Consider the following 23,245-nt stretch of genomic DNA (forward strand, 5'->3'; position numbering starts at 1 on the left):
TGTTATCTATTCCATAAATGGGAAAAACGCCAATACTAATGGCGTGTTTTAAGGTAAAAACGCCAACGAAGTTGGCGTTTTCTACTTGTGTCGTATTTTGGGGCGTATTCTCTCCGATTGCAATTACGATAAAACACGCCAACTTGGTTGGCGTGTATAAATAAAAAAACGCCTTTGTAATTGGCGTGATATCGTTGTTGAAACGACGAACATATTGGCGTTTTCCTAAAAGACGCCAACATGATTGGCGTATTTACTAAATATTAGAAACGCCAACCTGAGTGGCGTGTTTACTCAGGGTGATATATCAGGCGTTCCTCCCCCAAATCGCGAAAATCTCACCATACACAGCCTTCGCGATTTCTCCAGCGGCGCGCATCCTCTCCGCGATTTCGGCCTACATTCATCAATCGGTGCTATTCTCCCCCAAATTCATCTATTTTATTCGGTTAGTATGCTTACCTTTTACATTATTAGAGTAATTGGTGGATAGCTAGGGTTTGTAATGGGTTGTGAATTGAGTAGAAATATTATGCATTTTAGATTGGTTGAATGATATTATTGTTGATTATTATGTTGGATTGTTTGGGTTTAAGTTAATTTGTGTATAAATTTGATTATAAACCTAAACCCTAGGGTTGTTATAGCTAAAAAATTGGGCAAATTGTTTTGGTTTATGTGGGTTTTGGTTGATGTATGTTGATTAGTTTAGATTGTTAAATTTGTTTATATTGTTAGGTTTGTCAAATTGAAATTGGACAAATTGAAAATGTTAGGTTAGGCAAAATTGAAATTGGTAGGTTGGGCGAATTGTTAATTGAAATTGTTAATTTTGTGTAGGTGAATTGGTTTATGATTTTGAATGTGCAATGTTGTGTAAGTGAATTATTTGATGTTGGTGTTCAATTTTGTGATATTGGATTAAATTGTATCTAATTATTGAAATGGTTTATGGTTGGTTATTGTTGAATTTGGATTATGAATTTGGATTAAATGTTATGGTTGGTTATTGTTGAATTTGGATTATGTAGGTAAATTATGGCATCATCTTCAACCTCTCGTCGTCGGCTTGCATGTGGTCCTGCGGATCCATCTGTATTATATTTTCAGAGACAACACGTCTCTAACAATATATGGGCAGGAGTTCAATCCGAATATGTACGTTGCCGACGATATGAAGGAATAATTTGGGATGTTCCCATCAATCAATATGTCTTGGCAATAGTGGACCAGATGGGGTTTGGGGGTATATTAAGGTGTGGTAAACCAAAAGACATTGACCACCATCTTATCACAGCTCTGATTGAACGTTGGAGGCCAGAGACTCACACGTTTCACTTTCCAGTCGGTGAAGCGACTGTGACACTGGAAGACGTCGAGGTCTTATGGGGCCTGAAAGTTGATGGAGAGGCTCTGACAGCTTACATCCCCCCGACGGAAGCGGGACATTGGATGGACAGGTGTTTGGATTTTCTAGGATTCATACCGGACGCATCTGAGTTGAAGGAAATGGCTTTTAAGCAGACGAGCTTATCGCGCCAATTGAGGATTGAGCTGTCTGGTGACCACGAACAGTACATATATACTCAGCGGGCTCGTATATATTGTCTGCTATTACTTGGTGGTCTGATGATCCCCAACGCCTCCGGAAATAAAATTTCGTTCTTCTACCTACACTTTTTCATGGATATAGAACGGTGTTCTACATATAGCTGGGGTGGGGCGACGCTTGCTTGCTTGTACCACAATTTGTGTGAAGCGTCCGTTGCTAAGAGGACGGATGTAGGGGGAGCCTTAACTCTATTACAACTTTGGGCTTGGGAGAGAATCCCAAATATTAGACCTAGGATGCTAGATCCCGTGCATACAGACTATCTACCATGCGCAAGCGCGTAAGTTGTTCATTTATTCATTTTTGAAACTTAATGTTCATCAATTTTTGTGTTCTTCGCTCATAATTTAAATTTTTTAGATGGAATGGCCCGGCGTCATATGTAAAAGCACCCGGACATTGTATTGAAAATTTCCGAGATCAGTTCTCCATGATGCATCCTAATCAGGTACTTCATATATTTATAAAATGTTTTTGGTTTTTTGATTTTTGTTTTTATGGAAATTATTTTGAAAAATTTGTATCACATGTAGTTTATTCGGATGCCTTATCTCCACCGGGAGTTGCCGGAAAGTTGTGATGCCGGTCGTCCTATATGGATGTCGATAACAACGCTTATTTGTTGGAATCTGGCTGAGCCACACCTGCCACACCGAGTGTTGCGCCAATTCGGGATTGTCCAACCGTATATCCCGGATCTCCCCCGGTTCCACGGTTCTGATTTTTTGAAACAAGATCGTCGTGGAAAAGCTGGTCGGAATTGGGTTCAATGGCACGCCAATTATATACAGGAGTGGGACAACAGGCACTTTACGATATGGACTGATCTGGAGGACAGTACTGAGCCTGTTGCAACGGAAGAATATATGAATTGGTTTCGCCAGATCACTGTGGTGTATTTAACCAAACCCGGCGTGCATGCTGAAGAGGGATTCCACGAAACGGCATCTTCTCATAACTTTACGGTACATTATTTATACTTAACTAAACCCTGATTACTTATTTAAATTCATATTATGATATGTACTTAACTTTGAAAAATTGTAGGTGGAGACGCTTCACAAAATACGCCACTTTGGCCGAGCTGCGACGGGACATTTCTGTCCGGATATGGAAACCATTTCGAGGATGGTTGAAGAAGGACTGCAGATATCCGGGGAGCCTCAGCTAATGGACTACCCTCCTTCGCAGCGCTCTGCAATGGACGTGGACGTACCCATAAGGCAAAAGGCAAAACGACGAACCAAGCAGAAAACCGTCCGCGGAGAGTCGTCATCTCAGTTCGTACACAACTCCGATGACGATTTTGAGGACCCACCTCCACCGAGCTCTGCACTTCGAGGCCGTCATTCTATTAGCCATACCGGTGGTACCGGAGAAGATATTGGCCTCAGTGATGTCCCCGCTTCTCCACCGCGGTCGTCTGTGCAGGAGGATCTTGAGAACGCTGTTGTTGAAGATACCCCTCCCTCAAGGATCCCTAGATCTACATCCAATATTGGGAAGGGGATACGACGTCTGTTTATGCGGAAACATCGTGACGATTGAACTAATTTGAACTCTTGATATTAGTGTAATTTGATATTGATGTTTTTTCATTTGATTTGAACTCATTGATTTTAAGTCTTTATGATTAAGTCTTTGGATGTCTGAATTATTATTTCCTAGTAGAAATGAAAATGAAAACAGGCAAATAAAGAGATATTGGCGTTTTTGTGAATGTAAGTCTTTGTGAAAAACGCCAATGATATTGGCGTTTATAAGTTAGAAGAAATTTTGCTAGTTTTTTTCACGACGGTTCTGAACAAACACGCCAGTCCAGTTGGCGTGTTCATTAAAAACGCCAACAGGAATGGCGTTTTTAAGTTAGTTTATATTTTGCCCGTTTTTTCTACAACGAATGCGGACATTCTGAACAAACACGACATTCTGAACAAACACCTATAAACGTGACTCCGGATCCAAAGCATATAGTACGTTTCCATATTATTTGAATATTGTTTTCATATATGCTTATCCCCATCCTTTCACAAATTTTTTCCACCAGCTCATCGTACGAAATTGTTTCATCCAACATAATGAATCCTTTAGCAAAAGGAGGATCATACGAAATAACTGCTCCGGGAATTATCTTTCCACCCCAATATAAATTGACACACCACGTCATACTATCTGCAATAATGTAAAACACAAATAAATATGTATTATTTTTACATTCATCATTATGTAGAGTCAGCCAAACACTTGACAAAATAATTCTATTAAATACACTACAATATATATTATCATAACAATCCATTAAATATTGGTAACAAAATTAGGTCACAACAATCCATCAAAATATTTCTATTAAAATATATACTATCATAATAATCCATCAAAATATTAGTGTGCCCATAACAATTGGTCAAACTATTATATTAATTACACTACAATATATATTATCACAACAATCAATCAAATATTGGAAGACTAATGTTTAGAAGAATGAGTCTAAAATTTGATATACTAACCGATTAGAAGGACTAATGTTTGGAAGAATTAGCCAAATTCAAAATATCCACGCTTAAATCCACCACCGGGTCGACCCGAGAGAAAGGTTTTTCTGCCTTGGGAAGGGTTTTCACGTTTTGGGGAGGGAAAGTGTTTAGGGTCGCGATGTTGGGGGAGATCTGATAAGTATATGGTTCAACAGAAACACGCCGACCTGAATGGCGTTTTTAAGTTTAACACGCCATCCTTATTGGCGTTTCTATAGTAAATACGCCAACTTCAATGGCGTTTTAATAAGTAAACACGCCAACTATATTGGCGTTTTATCCTAAAACACGCCAATTAAGTTGCCGTTTTTAAATGGCTGTATTTTGTGAAAATACACCTAAAATACGACGCGATAATAAAACGCCAATGGTGTTGGCGTATTTATAAATAGTAACGCCAATGTGGTTGGCGTTTTTCCCATTTATGGAATAGATAACAAAATGGGTACATTTACATAATCTTTAGTGTGAACTCCCCCATAAACCCGATTTTCCCCATCGTCTCTCTCCTCTATCTTTTAGAGGTGCATATGCATACCTAAAAGAGACGCTATAAAAGCACAAACTCCAAGTTGAGTGCAAAGCATCATTCCGAAATTACATCCAAATTTCCCCAAAATGAGCAGTACTCACTTAGCTCACCCGCTCCCCACAAGCCGCTTCTCCTTTCCCCGCTCGACCCGACCCCAACACCACCACCCGCCCCATTTCATCTCCTTCCGCTCCCGCTCCGCCCCGCTCCACATCCGATCCGCGCTCAACGGCACCGTCTCCGAAACCGCTACCGCCATGAGTCTCTACGACCTTCTTGGCATACCGGAGACCGGCTCACTGCTCGAGATCAAGCAGGCATACAAGCAGCTAGCGCGGAAGTACCACCCCGACGTCTCGCCGCCCGAATTGGTGGAGGAGCACACGCAGCGGTTCATTCAGGTGCAGGAGGCCTACGAGACGCTCTCGGATCCTCGCCGCCGGGCGCTGTACGACCACCACGTCGCCTCCGGGCTCCACCTCGCCTTCGCCGCCCGCCGCAACGGCAGATTCGATGAGGTTAGTCTCCGTTAAATTGTTTAATTTTTTGTTTCCTTTCACATTGTGTTTTGTTGTTTTTGAATTAGGGGTTTCTGTTTTGGGGATTTTGTTAGATCCATATTTTGTCAGTGTTCTAGTATTGATTTCACTAATATTTCTGTGTGTTTTACAATTGAATTATGCAATTTTATCTGATGTGTTTGTTGATTTATGTTGAATCTGATATGATATTTGTGGATAAATATTATTTTTATCATTCTGATTGTTGTTTTACAGTAAAGGTAGTTGAAGTATGAATTGAATTTTTTAGTACCAACTATTTTGTATTGAGAAAATGTTGTGTAAAAAATTATTTGAATCCAGGTTTGTTCAACCAAAGTAGTAGAATATATGCATATCAAGTAGTAGTTTATTGGCTTCCTCTGTAAAAAGTAGGGAGTGGAAGCCATTTAAGTTCTACTACTATTGAAAATATGGTCCTCTTCCAAGTGTCTCTTTCTCTAATTACAAGAATTATTAGCTACACAGTTATTGATTAAGTTGAATCTCAGCTAGATACTGCTTAGTACTATGTGTGTTTATGAGTGTTGATTGTGCTGATTTATCTGCTTGAGGGTGTTCGGCTACTCAATATTAAACTGGTCCGAGATTACTCCAAAGATTGAATTGACCAATGATTACCCAAATGTAATTCTATTTTATCACAGTGGAGTCCAAGACTCATAAGCCAATACTAATACGAAGCATTGAGATAGGTCCATTCAACCGAACAACATATGTGAGACTAAATCATAGTATTCAATCCACCAAACCCACACCTACTTGCTTCACCCTTTTTTGACTTCATGCACGAATCTTAACCAAGAACTTGGGATTGACTTTGTGTGTGGAGCATTAATAATACATGTTTGAGATACTTGGTTTTGTTTCGTCACTCCTAGTTTCAAGTACTTGTTGTCTAACAACGTGTTTGAAAGCAGGAAATGGAGGACAGAGGCGAGTGGAAGGATCGGTGGCAGTCTCAGTTGTCGGAGCTCAAGAGAAGAAGCGTGCAAAAGGAGAATGCCGATGGCATGTCATGGGGTGCCAGGATGCGCAGAGAGAGGAACGGAGTATAGTGGCCTTCTTCTACCTTTCTTTTTTTTTTGCTGGTTTAGAAAGGGGTGTCTGGTTTATGCTCGGGAAGAAGGCAAACCATGGTACGACGTAGTTTTGACACGAATATGAACGCGAACACGCGGTGTAATTGTATCTGAATATATATGTAAATAGTCTTCTTTCATCAGAGTTCTCTTTAACTATTACTCCACTTCAATATCTTCGCCCTTGATTTCAACTTCTGGAATATTGGTAACACCAAGCGCACGGCCAAACTAATGCTATTTTCACCTTAGTTTTGTAAATTTAGATTTGACCTTTTGTTTCCAATATATTTACAAGCTTAATTGAGTCTAAATGAAAACGAACCTTTCCATTTATGACTTTTGTTTAATCTCATAACATTTGAAAGGGATAATTTATGACTTTTGTTTAATCTCATAACATTTGAAAGGGAATATATATTATAAGTTTTTAAATTTTTTTATTTGTTTCATGATGGTTAAAATTGAAATTAACTCTAGTATGATAAAATCACAGTATATGATATGATAACAAATCACATTATTTCAATTATATCGACTTCTTTTAATTAACATTCAAAACATAATAATCTCATTTTATTTCCATATTATATCATATTTTATCATTTTAAAATTTGATCATTGTAAGATAACTAAGACAAATTTATAATTTTATATTTAGTTTTAAAAGTCATTCGTCAGAAATTAACTAAAAGTAACTCCTATTAGTTAATTGAAATGGTCCCTAATAAAAAAAAAAGATGTATTTATTGTGGATCTTCTTGATCCAAATAACTGAAAATGGGTCAATTCTCATGATAAATTAAGGGTTTAATTTGAAATCTACCTCCAGTTAGATTCGAAACTATGAACCACGAATTCAACGTAGATCTTCATAATACGTACATATAATAAGAGCTGAAAAAGTTCCTAATTTATATTTGTAATTAATTTTGAATCACATACCAATATACCATTAATTTTGCTTTTTTAAAAAGGCGTTGAATTGGGAAAATATCCTTATTGGTATTGGATTGTCTTTTTCAATGAAGTTATTATGGTGAGGCAATTTCTACACACAAGTTGCTTCTTCAATTATTATCATTTGCAATTATTAACATCACGAAACGGCAACCATACAATTAAGTCTGGTTTCAATTTTATATTCTAAGGTTTGACATAGAGATCAGAGAGTATTATTTCCACCTCAATAAAAGGATTCTTGTAATAATAATAAAAAAAAACTTAACCGTTTCTTTTTTTTTTCTTTCTTTTTTTATGGTTGTGAATCTTCAAAACATTAATTGTTGAGTCTTTTATGAGTTATAGAATTTGAAGTCTAGTTTATCATTTCGTGCTCCAGTTAAATGAAGAATTTCTTGAACGTCACTTGACGTATTTAATACTACTAAAATTTAAATTGATAATGAAAAGAAATATAAGCACGCCACAAAAATAAAGTCTGAAGCTTTAATTGGAGACACGTCACAATTGTTGAAATGTTCTTAGGTTGAAGGAAATTAAGCCAAATTAGTCATCTAATTTCTTAATCTTGATTACTCTTTAGTCTTTAGTTAGTTAGTATGATGGCTACAACTACCTACCCAAAGTTTGATAAACAATAAGTTAGCTGATCTGATCACATTCTTAATTAATTTGATCACTTTATTAATTCATGATGGCTTCAACCACCTACCAATCTTTATCTCACTGAAAGGGAAAACAATTCTATTGCAATAGCTAAAAAATTAGATAGATAAACGGAACATGTTCGGTTGAGGGAATAAGAATCTTCTAATAGATTTGATCACGTATATTAATAGATTTGTAGGGTGTGAAAGCTTATTATTTACTGTATTAATTATTTGAAATGGTTAGTATAAAAAAAGTTATCTGGATCTTCTGTTTTGGTATATTACGTTTGTTAAGCTAGAGAAGAAAGCGTCGTTGATTTAAATGAACAATTACATATGGACATGATTAGGTAGAATCGTAGCAACATTCACTTGCGTATTAAGGCATTATTAGTATTATTTTATTACTACAAAAATGCATTATTATAAACTATATTATTACTGGATACATTATTGTAGATTATATACAAGCAATGGATTATGATAAAAATTGAACCACTTTTATTGCAAAACACAGAATCTATTTTTAGTTCATTTTAGAAAAATCGGATTTTGAAAATACGGGTATCATTTTAAGATCGTTTTAAGTAATTTTTTTCTAAATTGAACTAAAAACTCACTAAAAATGACCTTCGTGTAATCTAAAAATGGCATGCGTGTTTGAGTCTTGCGTTCTACAATAAAATTGAATTCTAGAGTTGTTCATCTTCATCAATCAAAAAAATAAAATGGAATTCTACATATTAATTCATCTTTTGTTGACCATCTAGACATACAAGGATCATTGATCATATTGAGATTCACATACTACGACTAGGAGAATTTTCTATTTGGCCTTCTAACTATATAATTAATATGTAAATAATAATTTTCACATTAATCTTCGATTTCGTTTTACCATAATCGTGAGCTCAACGAGGGCTAATCAAAGATCCCTAAAATTTTATAACATCTTCAAATCAATTCGAAGTTTCTTCTGCACATTGTAGATCATTAAAAACCAATTAGATCATTTTGCTAATTTGCCAAGCAAATAAAATTGTCACAATTTCAACCAGGGAGCAACAAGTATGTGGCAAGTCATGTAAGCACGCACTTTTAGAAGAAATACTGATTTAATTAATTTTACAAATTAGACAAATTACAAAACTAATTAAAATCATTCCATTGACAAGCATTATTCAGTAGACCATGATAACAAAGATATTGGTAAAGCCACAAACCTCGAAAACTAATAATAGGTGCATCACACATAATACATATTAGTGCACACATTATTGCCCTAGAAAAATAAATTTGGTCATGCAATAAGCCCTTCCTTTTTCAACTCCGCTTGAAGCCCTACTATCTCCTCCTCCGGCAAGATCGCCACCACCGCCCTCCCTCCGCCCTCGTTCGGTCCCGGAAGCACCAACACCGCCCCCTCGTCGCCCACTCCATCAACCCGGTAGCTAACACGGACAGGCTTTTGCCCCCTATACTCAAAATCATAAAATTTGGCATCTTCAAGGCTCACAAATGTCAAATTGGCCCCATAAACCACATAATCAACCACTCCATTTTCTCTCTCCATAGCCTCATCAATTTTATCTCTTACATCAAAGGCCTCCTCTCTCATCAATTTAGCTAACACACTAGGCTCAGCATCCACTATGGGGAAATCAGCCTTCACCACACTCACAACTTGTGTGTTACCCAACATGCCATAAACCTTGTTCTCCTTTTCACTTTTCTTGCATATTGTCACAACATTTGGCTCCATTTCTTGGCCCCTATTTTTGGCAATGCATTTCCAAGTGATAGCTGAGATGGCCTCAAATGGGCCAAATTTAGGGCCTACTTTTGATTGGAGATGGTCCAATTGTGTTGGGGTGACATCAAAATAGAATGGCTCTAGTTTGAATGTTGTGGGTGTCAGCCAATTATCACCAACTGGTTCGACCCGTTTGACCGCGATCGGATCATCCACGACTTTTGGCGGGTCGTTGGAGATCACTGATTTTGTGAGAGATTGGGCCAAGTCGAATGGAGGGCCCAGATCTTGTCCAGCAACAAGGCGGCCCAACATGTTTAGAAACTCTGCGGCGGAGAATGCGTCGCCGAGAACATGGGCCCAGCTTAAGCCCATTGAAGTTCCGCCGCATTTAAATTTGGTTAACTGCAAAATAATTTAATAATGTAATAGTACAAGTACATTTTGTAACTCTCTATACGTTATAAAATGAATTAATAAGTTTATAATAATGTTGTGTATTTTGAGGTACGCATGTCCATCAATTAACTATTGGAATGGTGAATCACACGCTTTAGGGGAGAGGATCCCCTGCTGTGCACAAATCACAGCAGGGCCCTGCTGCCCCTCACAAACAATTTTAAAATATATTAAATTTTTATTTTTATTTTATAAAAAAAATAATAATAAAAAATGGTGGTGTATGGGGCAGCAGGGCCCTGCTGTGATTTGTGCACAGCAGGGGATCCTCTCCCCACGCTTTAGCTAGTAAGACGATTCTCTAAAATTAATACAAGCGGAATCAAGTTTTTTCGAATTATAATTGAAAAAGTAAAAAATAGAAAATAGAGACGGTTATACTCAGATGTATGTATATTTGAGCTAATTTTAAAACATGTATGAAGTGCAACTAATACTGAATAATTGTGCACTTAAATACTAATTATAAAAAAGCTATAAGTAGAAGAAAAAGAAATAAATGTTTCAAACTAAATTCAACAACTACTAATAAATGAAACCCTCTTTAGCCGACTTGCTAGCTACCTGTATAGTCTTAATTTAATTTATTGCCCTTACCAACTAAACGGCCCCTAAAATAAATGAAATAAATAAACCTATTTACACGTGTATACTTTACTTTACTTTTCTTTAAGAATCAATTCATCTACTTGCCTATATTCGTAGTTTAGAATAAGTAAACTATTTTATTCAAAACAGATTTACAAACAAGAACATTATGCTTGTAAACCACATTGATATTGATAGTACTCCTTCCTCCAGTCTCACGTTACTCGCACTTTGCATTTTAGGTCGTAAATTTGGGATTGAAATTTAGATAATTAAATTACAAGCATTTTACATGTATTAAAAAACCAATTAATAAAAAAATACTTAATTAACTCTAATATGTAAACTAAATACCTTAATTTTTACTTAAAATAAAAATAGTATAAGTAGTTTTGGACTAGCCGAAATAGAAATGTGGGAGTAACATGGAACATAGTAATAAACAAAATAAAAAATAATATAAATCGTCATAAAGTACTTCAAAAAAACATCTGAATTATTAAATATTTACTGTTAATGAATATTCCGAAAAAAATAGAGTTCGAAATATATAATATAAATACAGGGTAAAAGTAATGGTGCCTAGAGTAGAGATTTGGCTGTCCTAATTAAGTGACATTCTCGAATTAATTATGAGTACCTTATCTTATGTTAATTTATAGAGAGTACAGAAACAATTATGTATATATATTTGCATTCTCGAATTAATTATGGTTAACTAAGTGGCATTCTCTAACTAATTGGTGGGTTTTTTTTGAGCTTATAAAACATGCTTTATTACAATATGTTGGCCAAACATATAAATTTTTCTGGCAATACGTTTAAAAAACTTTATAATTTTATACTAAATTCCGAAGGAGGAATTGATAGCCATTTTAATTGAATTATAGTATTACGAAAGCAAGATCATTAAACATTTAAATTCAATGGTTTGTTTTCCACCACATAATTAATCTCATTTGATAAAAACCATAAAAACCGAGCTGTTTGCCACCCAAAAAAAATAAAATGTACTAGTAGAACATTATAAATGTACAAATATAATTTGTTTTAGATTCAAGGAACTTTAGTAGTTTCAATTACAATACTCGAACAATTCTGATTAAAACAAGGTACTCAAACAATTATGATTAAAACAAGGTACTGTCAATGAAAACGAAGGCAGGGATGTCACATTCAAGTATAAGGTTTTTATCATATAACAATTTGGTCTTTAATAAATATTGCCTGGAAATTTAATTTGGAATCATCACTTCTTGACATCATGCACTCAAAGAAGTTTCGTAGTCTTTGCCAGTTAAAAAAAAATAAAAATAATAATTAAAAAAATAGTCTAGTACACATTTTTTCGATTTTACTAATAGTAACTCTTTTCTTATTTCCTAATAATACATAAGTGTCTCATTTTAAAAATTGAGAATATATCATTTTCGTTCAGACCATGTATATCTAACCTAATTCATCAAGCAAAGTTATGAAATTATTGTAAATCTCAATTATTTATAAATTTAATTAATAAAACGGGTACATAATCAATAGCTTGTGTGGTTGGTGATTTCGATCCCCATCTAATTTAGAAAAGGCTTTGTAAGCCATGGAAAAGCACAGATACAAACATCCTAAAAAAAACGAAACCCAAATAATTTTATCTAGAGATAGCCAATGAACAATCATGCACATAAGAGATTAATTAATTCCCACTACCAAACAACAGAATATTCATTCCAACACTTAATCAAACCAAAAATAAAAAGAAGCAAAAAAAATAACAATCTAAAATAGTCAAATATGCACAAAAAAATAAAAATAATTGCACCACAAAACTATAAATCATACCTGAATAAGAACGAGAGGTGAAAATCCAAGTTCGGGCCCAATGATTTGGTTGGAAACAAGGAGGTTCTCAAGAGATGCATCCCTAATTTGAAACCATTCCTCTAGAGTTTTGTCACATTTGGCCTCAAGAAATCTCACCCCACAATCATTGCATTTTATATAGGCCCGGCCCGATTCGGCCCGGCGAAAGCGGCCCGACGTGACCGGGTACTTGTTAAGCCAGTCAAACATGGGCTCCTTGATGGCAAGGATTCTCAAACCCTCAAAAGCTTGCCTCTCAAAGTAGTAGATTCCTCTTAGGTAGTGGAGCTTCATGGCCAAGTCCATGTTGCCGGGCTCGTACACTAAGTCCGGGTCGGTCGCATAGGCCGGCCCGACCGAGGATAGTTTTTTGTCGTATATGAGGCCTTCAGTCATGGGAGAAGACACCATTTTTTTAAAAAAAATTGTTGATTTGAATAGGGTTTTGTGGTGTGTGAGCTAGGGGAGTTTGAGAAAATTGTGAGGAGAGAAAATGGATTTGTTCTCCAATGATATAGGTTGTAGATTTCCACCATGTGACTGTGATTGGTGTCGTACATAATAGATTTATAGTTGAGATTATTTGTCATTTAACAAGGTTTTATATAACTAATTTATAGGTAGATAGTAATTTAGTAGGCATAGATTAATTAGTTTGTTTCACTCTACTCCTAGCTTCTTAATAATTGGCCACAATCAATATGATTTAGTTATGTAGGGTGCACTTGTGGCTGGTGATGTTTACAATGTAGTATTGATAAAATTAAGATATTAATAATTCCGAATCGCTCTCCAGAATGACCGAACACGTGAGAGAAATGAAACTAACCAATAGAGAAACACCAGTTTCTAAATCTTGTTTATTAAATTTTCCAAAAACACTACCATTAAAACTAATAATAAGGCCTATATATAGGCAACAAAAATCCTATTACTTGTAGAAACGAAAAGATAAACTCAATCTCTTAAAGGGGATAGAATTCTATCCAAACTCAATGTCTTCTCCTACTTGATAGGGAATGCAAATTAATTCAACTAATTTATAATTCAAAACTGGAAAATAATTATAAAAATTAAACTCTTAAGTACTACACGTCTTTATCACAAGAAGGCTCACACATGCATCATTTAATTAATTGATGTATAAAAAAATATCATGCCATGTGTGCGTACATTATACATCACATTTACAACCACAATTTAATGAGAATGACCGTTGATATGACAATTTTTTACACAAATTTGACGAGTGTCATGCGTTCTTGGCATTTATTCCATTTTGTATTCAAATTGTACCAAATATATTGTGCTAACGCGCATCCATTAATTTTAGCAAAACGTGAGGGCACCCGCAACGCGTCTCGCGGGTGTCCCTTATCTCGTCCCTCCAAGACGAAAAGGCTGCGGAACGCGTTGCAGCGTCCCGCCTCGTCCCCAGCCTGCCGAGACACCCGTCCCACCGAGACGGCGCGCGAGTTGTATCGCCACGCGCTCGCGCGACGTGGCGCGCTCCGGCGCCATGGGTGACGCCCACTCGCCGGCCCGCGAGTGGGCGGCGTCACGCTGACGCAATAAATCATTTTTTTAAATTAATAAAAAAAATTAAAAACGGTCATATGACCGTTCAACGGTAATTTTTAAAAAAAAATCCTTTTTTTATTCTATAAATACTCTGCTTTCACACACACAAACACACATCTATTCTTTTCAAATCATCTCTCTTTCCTCTCCAATTTTCATCTCAAATCATCTCTTTTATTCTTCTACCAAAGTTAATCCATTCATGGATCCATTTGAGCAAGGACACGTGATTCTACCGCCTACGCCCAACTCCAAGATGATCTAATGGAGCACATTTGGGCAAAATTTGGCAACCGGTAGACGCACATGATCTTTCTTCTACTTCTTTTCGCTTTGAGATTTTGAATTTAGAGAGATTGAGCGGAAGAAATTAAATTATGTATTTTTAAATTTTTTAGGATTTTTAATTATGTTTTTTTTTAAATTTTTTTAAGAATTTTAAGTTGTAATTTTATTTTATTTAATGAAGTGTGTTTTTATTAATTGAATTTGTTGGAAATAAAAATAAAAAAATGAACTTGAATGAATAGTTAAAGGATGAGATAAGAGACAGATAAGAGATGGAGGGTTGCAGGTTCTGTCTCTTAGTTAAGAGATTGAGTGAAAAGTGCAGTGAGGCCCATGAATAGTTAGGATGAGACGGATAAGAGACAGCGTTGCAGATGGCATGATAGTATTTTGGTAAAATATCGTACCTCCAAGTCCTACCACCAATATTTACTTTTGTATAAATATTTTAATGTTTTCTTTTCTTTTACTCCCTCAGTCTCATATTAGATGTCACACTTTCCTTTTTAATTTATTCCATGAAAGATGTCACATTTCCTCTTTTGGAAAAAAGTTTCTTCTCACATCAATTATAAAATTATATTTTCTCTCACCACTTAGCATACAAAATAACATCTTCTAAGTGTGACATCTTCTATGGGACAGAGAGAATACTTTTCTTTCTTATTTCTTATGAATCAGATCCACCTAGCTACATCTATATGTCACACTCACAGCTATGATGGTAACTAATTTTACATATCATTTAATTTTGTACTAAATACAGTACTTTAATACGTGTATATTCAGTGCAATGCCGTCACGTCAAAAACTCAGCATCCCCATCCGTGCTCTTGCCAATATGAGTATAAGAGCATTCTCATCCGTGCTCTTACCAGATCCCCATCCGTGCTCTTACCAATATGAGTATAAGAGCATCCTCATCCGTGCTCTTGCCCCATCCCCATTTGTGCTCTCGCCAATATGAGTATAAGAGCATCCACAACCGTGCTCTTTGCCAAGAGCACGGATGTGGGCTCACCCACTTTTATTACTTTTTTACTCTCTGCTCTTAGACAAGAGCACAACACCCACATCCATGCTCTCTTCCGCAATGACATGCTCAAGGGTCCCACCATTCTATTATTCAATTTAAATAAAAACATTTCCACAATATTAAAATGCATTAAAAATACCCGGAATACTATTACAAATTACAAAAAAATTAAAAATTACATAATTAAAATTCTAAAAATTAAAAATTACATAATTAAAATCCTAAAAATTAAAAATTACATAATTAAATTCATAAAATTAAAAAACCCACTACTCGTGGCCGAATTTCACCCAAATGTGTTTGATTAGGCCTTCTTGTATCTCAGTGTGGGTTCGGGTATCACGCATTGTGTTTCTTGTTGCGATCCTCTCGCCCACCGTCGTATGCACACCTCAGCGTGGAGGAGACCTCGCGGTTGAGCTTCCAGCTTCATCCTCGTCGTACAAGTTAGTCGTCCTCGGTCCTTCGTCAGCTATAATCATGTTGTGCAAGATAATACACATGTACATGATGTCGGCGATATTCTTAACGTACCACAGCCGAGACGGGGTCTTCACAATGTTGAATCGGCCTTGAAGGACCCCAAAAGCTCTTTCGACGTCTTTCCGAGCAGACTCTTGACGCTGCGCAAAAAGAACCCATCTCGATTCTTGCGGATTGCTAAACGTCTTCACGAAAGTCGACCACCTTGGGTAGATACCATCGGCGAGATAGTAACCCATGTGGTATGCATTTCTGTTGACGGTGAAGTCGATCGTCGGTGCTACACCATTCAAAACATCATTGAAGAGTGGTGAAGGATAGAGCACGTTCAAGTCGTTGTTGGATCCGACAATACCAAAATATGCATGCCAAATCCATAGGCGGTAGTCAGCGACCACTTCAAGGATAAGTGTTGGGCCGCCGCCTTTGTGGCCGCTTAAGTGTTGCCGATCGGTTGCATCTCTACTTGATTGAAAGTATTCAACACAGGCGGACAATGTGTTGACAATACGCATAAACAACCGTTTTGACATGCGAAAACGACGCCGAAAGTAATCATCCGAAAACCGCGGCTGGTCGAAAAAATAGTCGGCAACGAGCCTTTCGTTGGCTCCCTCTCGGTCACGAGGGATGTAGTGGCGAATTGATCTAGTTGGTCGAGGAGGAGGGGCGGGGGTAGTGGCGGCGACATAGGCTTCATAGGAGGCACGATATTGTTCGTAGTATTCTTGTTTTTCGCACTCCGCTTCCGCCATGATATCGGTGAAATCCATTTGGGAGGGTTTGAGTGAGAGAGGAAGATGTAGATGAGTTGTATGAAAAAATATGAATGAGAGATGAATGGGAGATGATTTGATGTGAAAAGTGGATGATGAATGTGTGTATTTATAGATGATTTTGGGAATAAAAAAATCCAAAAAATTTCAGAAAATGGTAATAAAACGGCCATATTTTTGGGAATCTGAAAATATATTTTTTAATTTTTGGTATTATTTTTTATTTTTTTAAAAAAAATGAATTTCCAACGGATAATCCGTTGCCAATAGAAACGCGCCACGTAGCATGCATGCTCAGCGGCACGGACGTGCTCGATGCATCGAGCAGCGCCTTGCTAGCGGCGGGAGTGCAGAAGCGGCGACAGCGGTGCCGCGCCAGCGGCACGGACGCTGTTCGTCCCAGTGAGCACCGCTGCGGATGCTCTAAATAACTCCACCGCACATAGGGGTGGGAAATTATACTGAAATACCGTAATACCGGACTTACCGTACCGGAAAAATACTGAAAATACTGATTTTTCGGTATACCGCAGTTTCCGGTACGGTATGATACCGTACCGCAGTGTTTCGGTACGGTAACGGTATCAATTTTTCTATACCGCGGTATACCGGTATACCACGGTATACCGAATCCACGGTATACCGAATCTTCGGTATATACCGAAGATTCGGTATACCGTGGTATACCGATAGATTATTATATATATATAGGGTAGTGATCTATGGCAAACACTCCTTAAGCAAATAACTAGAGAACAAATCATAGCCACAAGATCAAAAAAATCAAGGGCTAATATTAATTTTTGAATTTAATGAGATATTAGCTCCCTCAATCACAAATTTACTCCATAATAACAAGTCAGGGGTATTTTGGTCATTGCACAGCGAATTAAATCCAATTTTGAAAATTGAATTCAAACCGTGTCGCGTCTTCTTCTCTTCTTCTCTCTTCTCCTCTTCTCGTCGCAGTTGGCGGTGTCGCAGAAGAGAGTTTTGGTGGCGACAATGGCGGTTGCCGAAACCGTCTTCGCTCTCATCGGTAGCTCAGCCGCGCAGGAAGGTCCCGCACCGGCGCTGGCTTCCGTCGCTCGCCGTCGTCGTCGCCGTAGTCGTAGCTTCGTTCGTCGTCGGCGCGGCGCTCAGGACCTGAGTTTTTATTTTCCTTTCTAGGCTATGGCGGAGTGTGTATGTAATATATATTGATTTGCGGTGTTTGGGGGTTTGGATCAGTTGAATTGCTGTGTTTGGGGTTTTTGAAATTCTTTTTCGGTTTGTAATATTCATTCGACATTTTTATGTGTGACTTCTAACAGTGTGTATCACACTATTAGATATTCATACTGTGCATTTGATGTTAATTAGGATAAGTAGTATAAAATTGTCATTTTCTCCAAATCATATTGCCCGTAAGTTCTTACCAATTTTGATGTTATTATTATATTGATTTCATTAATTATTTTGTTGTTGTTGTTTATACTATAAGAGTGATGTGTTTTGTAAACAAGAGTGAAGTAAAATCACAATAAGAGTGATGTGTTTTGTAAACAAGAGTGAAGTAAAGTCATGCTACGAGTGATGTGTTTTGTGAACAAGAGTGAAGTAAAATCTGAGTAAGAGTGATGTGTTTTGTGAATAAGAGTGAAGTAAAATCTGAGTAAGAGTGATGTGTTTTGTGAATAAGAGTGAAGTAAAATCTGAGTAAGAGTGATGTGTTTTGTGAACAAGAGTGAAGTAAAATCTGAGTAAGAGTGATGTGTTTTGTGAATAAGAGTGAAGTAAAATCTGAGTAAGAGTGATGTGTTTTGTAAACAAGAGTGAAGTAAAATCTGAGTAAGAGTGATGTGTTTTGTGAACAAGAGTGAAGTAAAATCTGAGTAAGAATGATGTGTTTTGTGAACAAGAGTGAAGTAAAACCTGAGTAAGAGTGATGTGTTTTGTGAACAAGAGTGAAGTAAAACCTGAGTAAGAGTGATGTGTTTTGTGAACAAGAGTGAAGTAAAATCTGAGTAAGAGTGATATGTTTTGTGAACAAGAGTGAAGTACAATCATGCTAAGAGTGATGTGTTTTGTAAACAAGAGTGAAGTAAAATCATGCTAAGAGTGATGTATTTTGTTACCGGGTTAAAGACATTGACAAATGTCGTTCAAGGATGTAATTGAACGCACATCGTGCATCACAAATTCAATTTGACAATCACTCCAACAGTTCACCTCTGTTTCTTGAAACACAATTTTTTATTTAAAATTTTCTGAAATCATACCATATACATATCACACTAACATATTTCCAATCTTTGGAGAAAATTCATATGCTTTTTTTTAATGTAAGAAACTACTACTATGAATCAACATCCAGCTGCACCGAATCCCAGCTTCCCTCCGGCGACATCATACACCACTTCAAATGTCAATTGCTGCGTGTTTCCGAAGATTCCGGTGTCTGTGGCGTCTCCGTTTCCGGCGAAAGCAAGGCACGCCATCGTGGAGCAAACCGATATCAGTATCCCCAACTACACGGTGGGGATTGTGACGGTCGTGTAGTTGGAGAAGTCGAAGCTCGTGTCCAAGATGGAGTACGCCGGCGCCGCCGGGTAATTCTTCATCCCGTCGCCGGAGAGGAAGTGGAGTCGTGCTCCGTCACCTCCTTTGAGAGAGAGCATAGTGTGTCTACGAGAATGGTGTGTGTATATGCAGGAATGGTGTGTGTGTTTGATTTCCCAAAATGTCCCTATGCAATTTGTATGAGTTAAAAATGTATGCTTATTTTAGTCATTGGATTAAGATAATGTGTGGCTGAGATTTGTTCTCTAGTTATACACTTAAGATTAGTTATACCTTGATCACTACCCTATATATATATATATATATATATATATATATATATATTAATATTAAATATGTTGTAATATATATATTACATTTATATATATATTATATTAAAAAAATTTAATACATCAATTAATACAATAAAATTAAACATTCAAATGATAATTTATTCAAATAAATTCAAAATTAACCTGAATTATTTTTTTATCAACTCATCCTATTAAATATAATAAACACAATAGCACATAACACCGAAAGAAGATTGGAAATACGATATCGGGAATATGTTTCAACAGAGCACATTTGAAAGAATTTGTATTAACTCACACCATTTAGTATATGATTCTTTGTGTAATGTCATATTCCAAATATACAAAGTAATTAAAAATTTTGTTTTATTCTTCGTCCCACTTCATAAAATGTCAATTAAAAATATGTGCAGCTGAAAATGAATCAAATCGTTTAATTAGTGTTTAATTCATTGTATGTTATCTTATTTTATATACTACTTAAATTGAAGGATGAATAAATAGTATACTGATCAGTCATTCTTAATTCTTAAAGAGAAATAAATGTCCAATTTAAATTACTAACTAGTGTCACGCCCGTGCGATGCACGGGTCATTTTAATTTCTTCATATTTATTTCATTTTTGGGAATAAAAGTTGTGAAATGATAAACAAAAGAATATTCAACATCCTCTTACTTTGGATTATACTTTTTCAATCACATTAACCCCACATAGACACAAGAGTGTGTTTAAATGCTACCTTTTCTTAAAAATGTCAATACGATCACATTAAAATTTCAACACATATTTGTGTTGACATTTTAATAAACTGTCTTGACATTTAAATATCAGACTTAAAATTAAAAAGCATTTTAAATCTGTGAAAATATGAATTAACCGTTGAGTTATAACTGTAGGAGCAAGTTTGCGTTGCAATAATTTAATATTGCACTGGTGAGACACTTTCTAGTCGAGATTCATTTCATTGCAATATAGCGACCCTATACACTAAAAACCCAAACCTTGAAACCTAAATTCTAAACCCTTAACTTTAAAATATACTCATCATAACCAACAAATGAGCCAAATTTTGCTATATGTTGAATTTTAGTATTTTCACATTAAAAAAATATCATTTGCTAGTATTTTAAAAATTTATTCAAATCAAAGGAAGACCGTGCCTTGTTAATATTTTTGAGAATTTGTATGCATGTTTATAATGATAGATTGAAATTAAAGTCTAGGGGAAAAAATTGAATCTTTATTTCATTACACTTGTAAATCTATTTGGAGATTTTATTTATAAGACCAATTATTACTACTATTGGTCTAAATAGCCAAAAATAATCAATAAGTACCTTCATTTTATCATTAACCACGATTATGGGATAAAATTCTGAATATATGTAATCAAAATAATCCATAAATATATATTAAAAGATCAACATCATCGGCAACAACAAATATAATATGATACTTGATAACATGCTAACCAAAATATAAAATTGAATAGAGTGATGGACGAATTACCGATAGCAAAAAATAATGAACAATCGAGAAACCAATTAGTAAATGAACAAATCAAGAAACCAATTATTTTTCGGTATACCGTTACCGTTACCATACCGTTATTACGGTATACCGTACCGTGTTTCGGTATACCGTTAAAAAACGGTATACCGAAATACGGTATGGTAACGGTATCAAAAAATATCATACCGAATTTCCGGTATACCGAAAATTCGGTATGGTATCGGTATTGAATTTTGTCATACCGTACTTTCCGGTACGGTATGCGGTATGGCACGGTCGGTACGGTATACCGTACCGACCCACCCCTAACCGCACATACTTCTGCGCTGTAGGGTTGTCGAGTCGATATTAAAAAGGTATGGGAAAAATAATGAGTTGGCAATTATTTTTACGTAAAACAATAATTTCCTACCAATTTATTGCATTGGGGCTAAGGTATATAGGTAAACTGTAAAATTCTTTAAATTAGGCATTTCATTAAAGGCTAATTTATTTTAAATCCGACAACGTCCGTTGGGACGTCCGTCGTGACATCAGCCATTGCGGTACCACGACGGACGTCCCGATTTTTAAATTTTTTTAAAAAAATAATTATATATGTTTTTTTACTATTTAAATAAAATCGTTGCATTTTCTCCGTATTCGTGTCAAAATTTTAATTTCGTAAATTACATATTTGTTAATTTTTATTATTGTGGATGTCCGCCAGGATGTTCTTGGAGATGTCCGTCATTATGCAGATGCAGTGGGATGTCCTTATGACGTGGCAGTGCAGTGGGAGATCCTTATAACGTGACAGAATGTGTTTTTGGGAAGTCCGTCGGGACATCCGCACCACTGTGGATGCTCTAAGGCTGAATTTATCGGCAATCATCAGCCAATCATTCAATTTTTTTAATATTTGATAAATTTGTTTAGTACTATTTTCTCTGTCATAATATTCCTAGCAAGCCAACCACATTCACTTTTTTGATGGTTTATCAATAACCATTTCTTTAACTGGTGTGACACCAGCCTACTTAATTAATCCATTAAATAGTGAAAAGAACATCCAACTGATGAGTTTATTTTCTTGGACGTGAGATTTCACAATGTAGACAAGTTAAGTAATCCAAAAACTTATGTGAACCCAATACTATTAATCAACGAAGAGAACAATTCAGCTGCAATTAATAACATTTAATTAGTAGTAATTACTATAGTTTTCTAGTCCCTCTCGATACAGTTGTTGTGGACACCCAACCAAATACTCCTTCTCTTCGATTATAATTAATTCGTTCTATAGTAGTACTAGTGTATAATAGTACTACGTATCATTTATTCTATAAAAAAATTCACTTATAGCTTTGTAACTTTTGTCTCTATTGTTTGGGTCTGGTCATTTTGTTCTAACATTGGGAAGCCCTATTAATACAGTTTGATTTAGATCAACTTTGATAATAAAATTTGATTTGATCATTTACTGAAATTACCAAATTATATTTAACCGTATGATTTGGTTTAATGTGTGATTGGTAAAGTGAGGCAGAACTGCAGAAGGAGAAAAAATAATTGAAATAGTGTGGTGAATGTTGAAACCCATAAATGATAAAGTAAAGGAGAAAGGAGAAAATATTTCCATAGATAGATATGGACTTGGTGAAAGTACTTAATATAACATGAAATAAATCTTAAGAAAACAATTTAAATTTGGTGTAAAGATACATCAAGCCCAGCAACAAGCCTCGCCTGGCCCAAGCCCTACATATATCTTTAAGCCCAGCTGAAGTCCACTTCATAAATAGTCTGATCCCTACATACTACCATAAAAAAAAATTACTCCTTCCATCTCATAATAGATATCACACTTTCCTTTTTAGTTTATCCCACAAAAGATGTCACATTTCTTTTTTTAAAAAAAAGTTCACTCTCACATTAATATAAATATACTATTTTTTCTCTACACTCAACACACAAAATAACATCTCCTAAAATCTCGTGTCATTCTCCAAGTGTGTCATCTATTATGGGATGGAGGGAATACCTTTTTTTATTATTTTAGTGTCATCTATTTTTTTCCTTTCTCTCATTTTATCAATTTCATATTAAATCTCGCCTTGTGTTATTGCTAAAATCT

At 35.9% G+C, this 23,245-nt stretch overlaps 2 protein-coding genes across 2 annotated transcripts; one reads left to right on the forward strand and one right to left on the reverse strand.

Annotated features, from left to right (window-relative positions):
- The first annotated feature begins 4,719 nt into the window (after positions 1-4,719).
- Positions 4,720-6,469, forward strand: LOC121797484 (chaperone protein dnaJ 20, chloroplastic-like). The gene is made up of 2 exons (XM_042196246.1): positions 4,720-5,202; positions 6,165-6,469. The coding sequence occupies exons 1-2, from the start codon at positions 4,771-4,773 to the stop codon at positions 6,300-6,302; spliced, it is 570 nt and encodes a 189-aa protein (XP_042052180.1). The 5' UTR covers positions 4,720-4,770; the 3' UTR covers positions 6,303-6,469.
- A 2,566-nt stretch (positions 6,470-9,035) lies between these two features.
- Positions 9,036-13,143, reverse strand: LOC121796100 (protein ECERIFERUM 26-like). Its single transcript, XM_042194837.1, has 2 exons — positions 12,576-13,143; positions 9,036-10,097 (listed from the first exon to the last, which is right to left on the reverse strand). Exons 1-2 carry the CDS (start codon positions 13,005-13,007, stop codon positions 9,240-9,242), a joined length of 1,290 nt encoding a protein of 429 aa, XP_042050771.1. The 5' UTR covers positions 13,008-13,143; the 3' UTR covers positions 9,036-9,239.
- Positions 13,144-23,245: the final 10,102 nt, after the last annotated feature.

Source organism: Salvia splendens, chromosome 3, assembly GCF_004379255.2.
Source record: "Salvia splendens isolate huo1 chromosome 3, SspV2, whole genome shotgun sequence".
Taxonomy (NCBI): domain Eukaryota; kingdom Viridiplantae; phylum Streptophyta; class Magnoliopsida; order Lamiales; family Lamiaceae; genus Salvia; species Salvia splendens.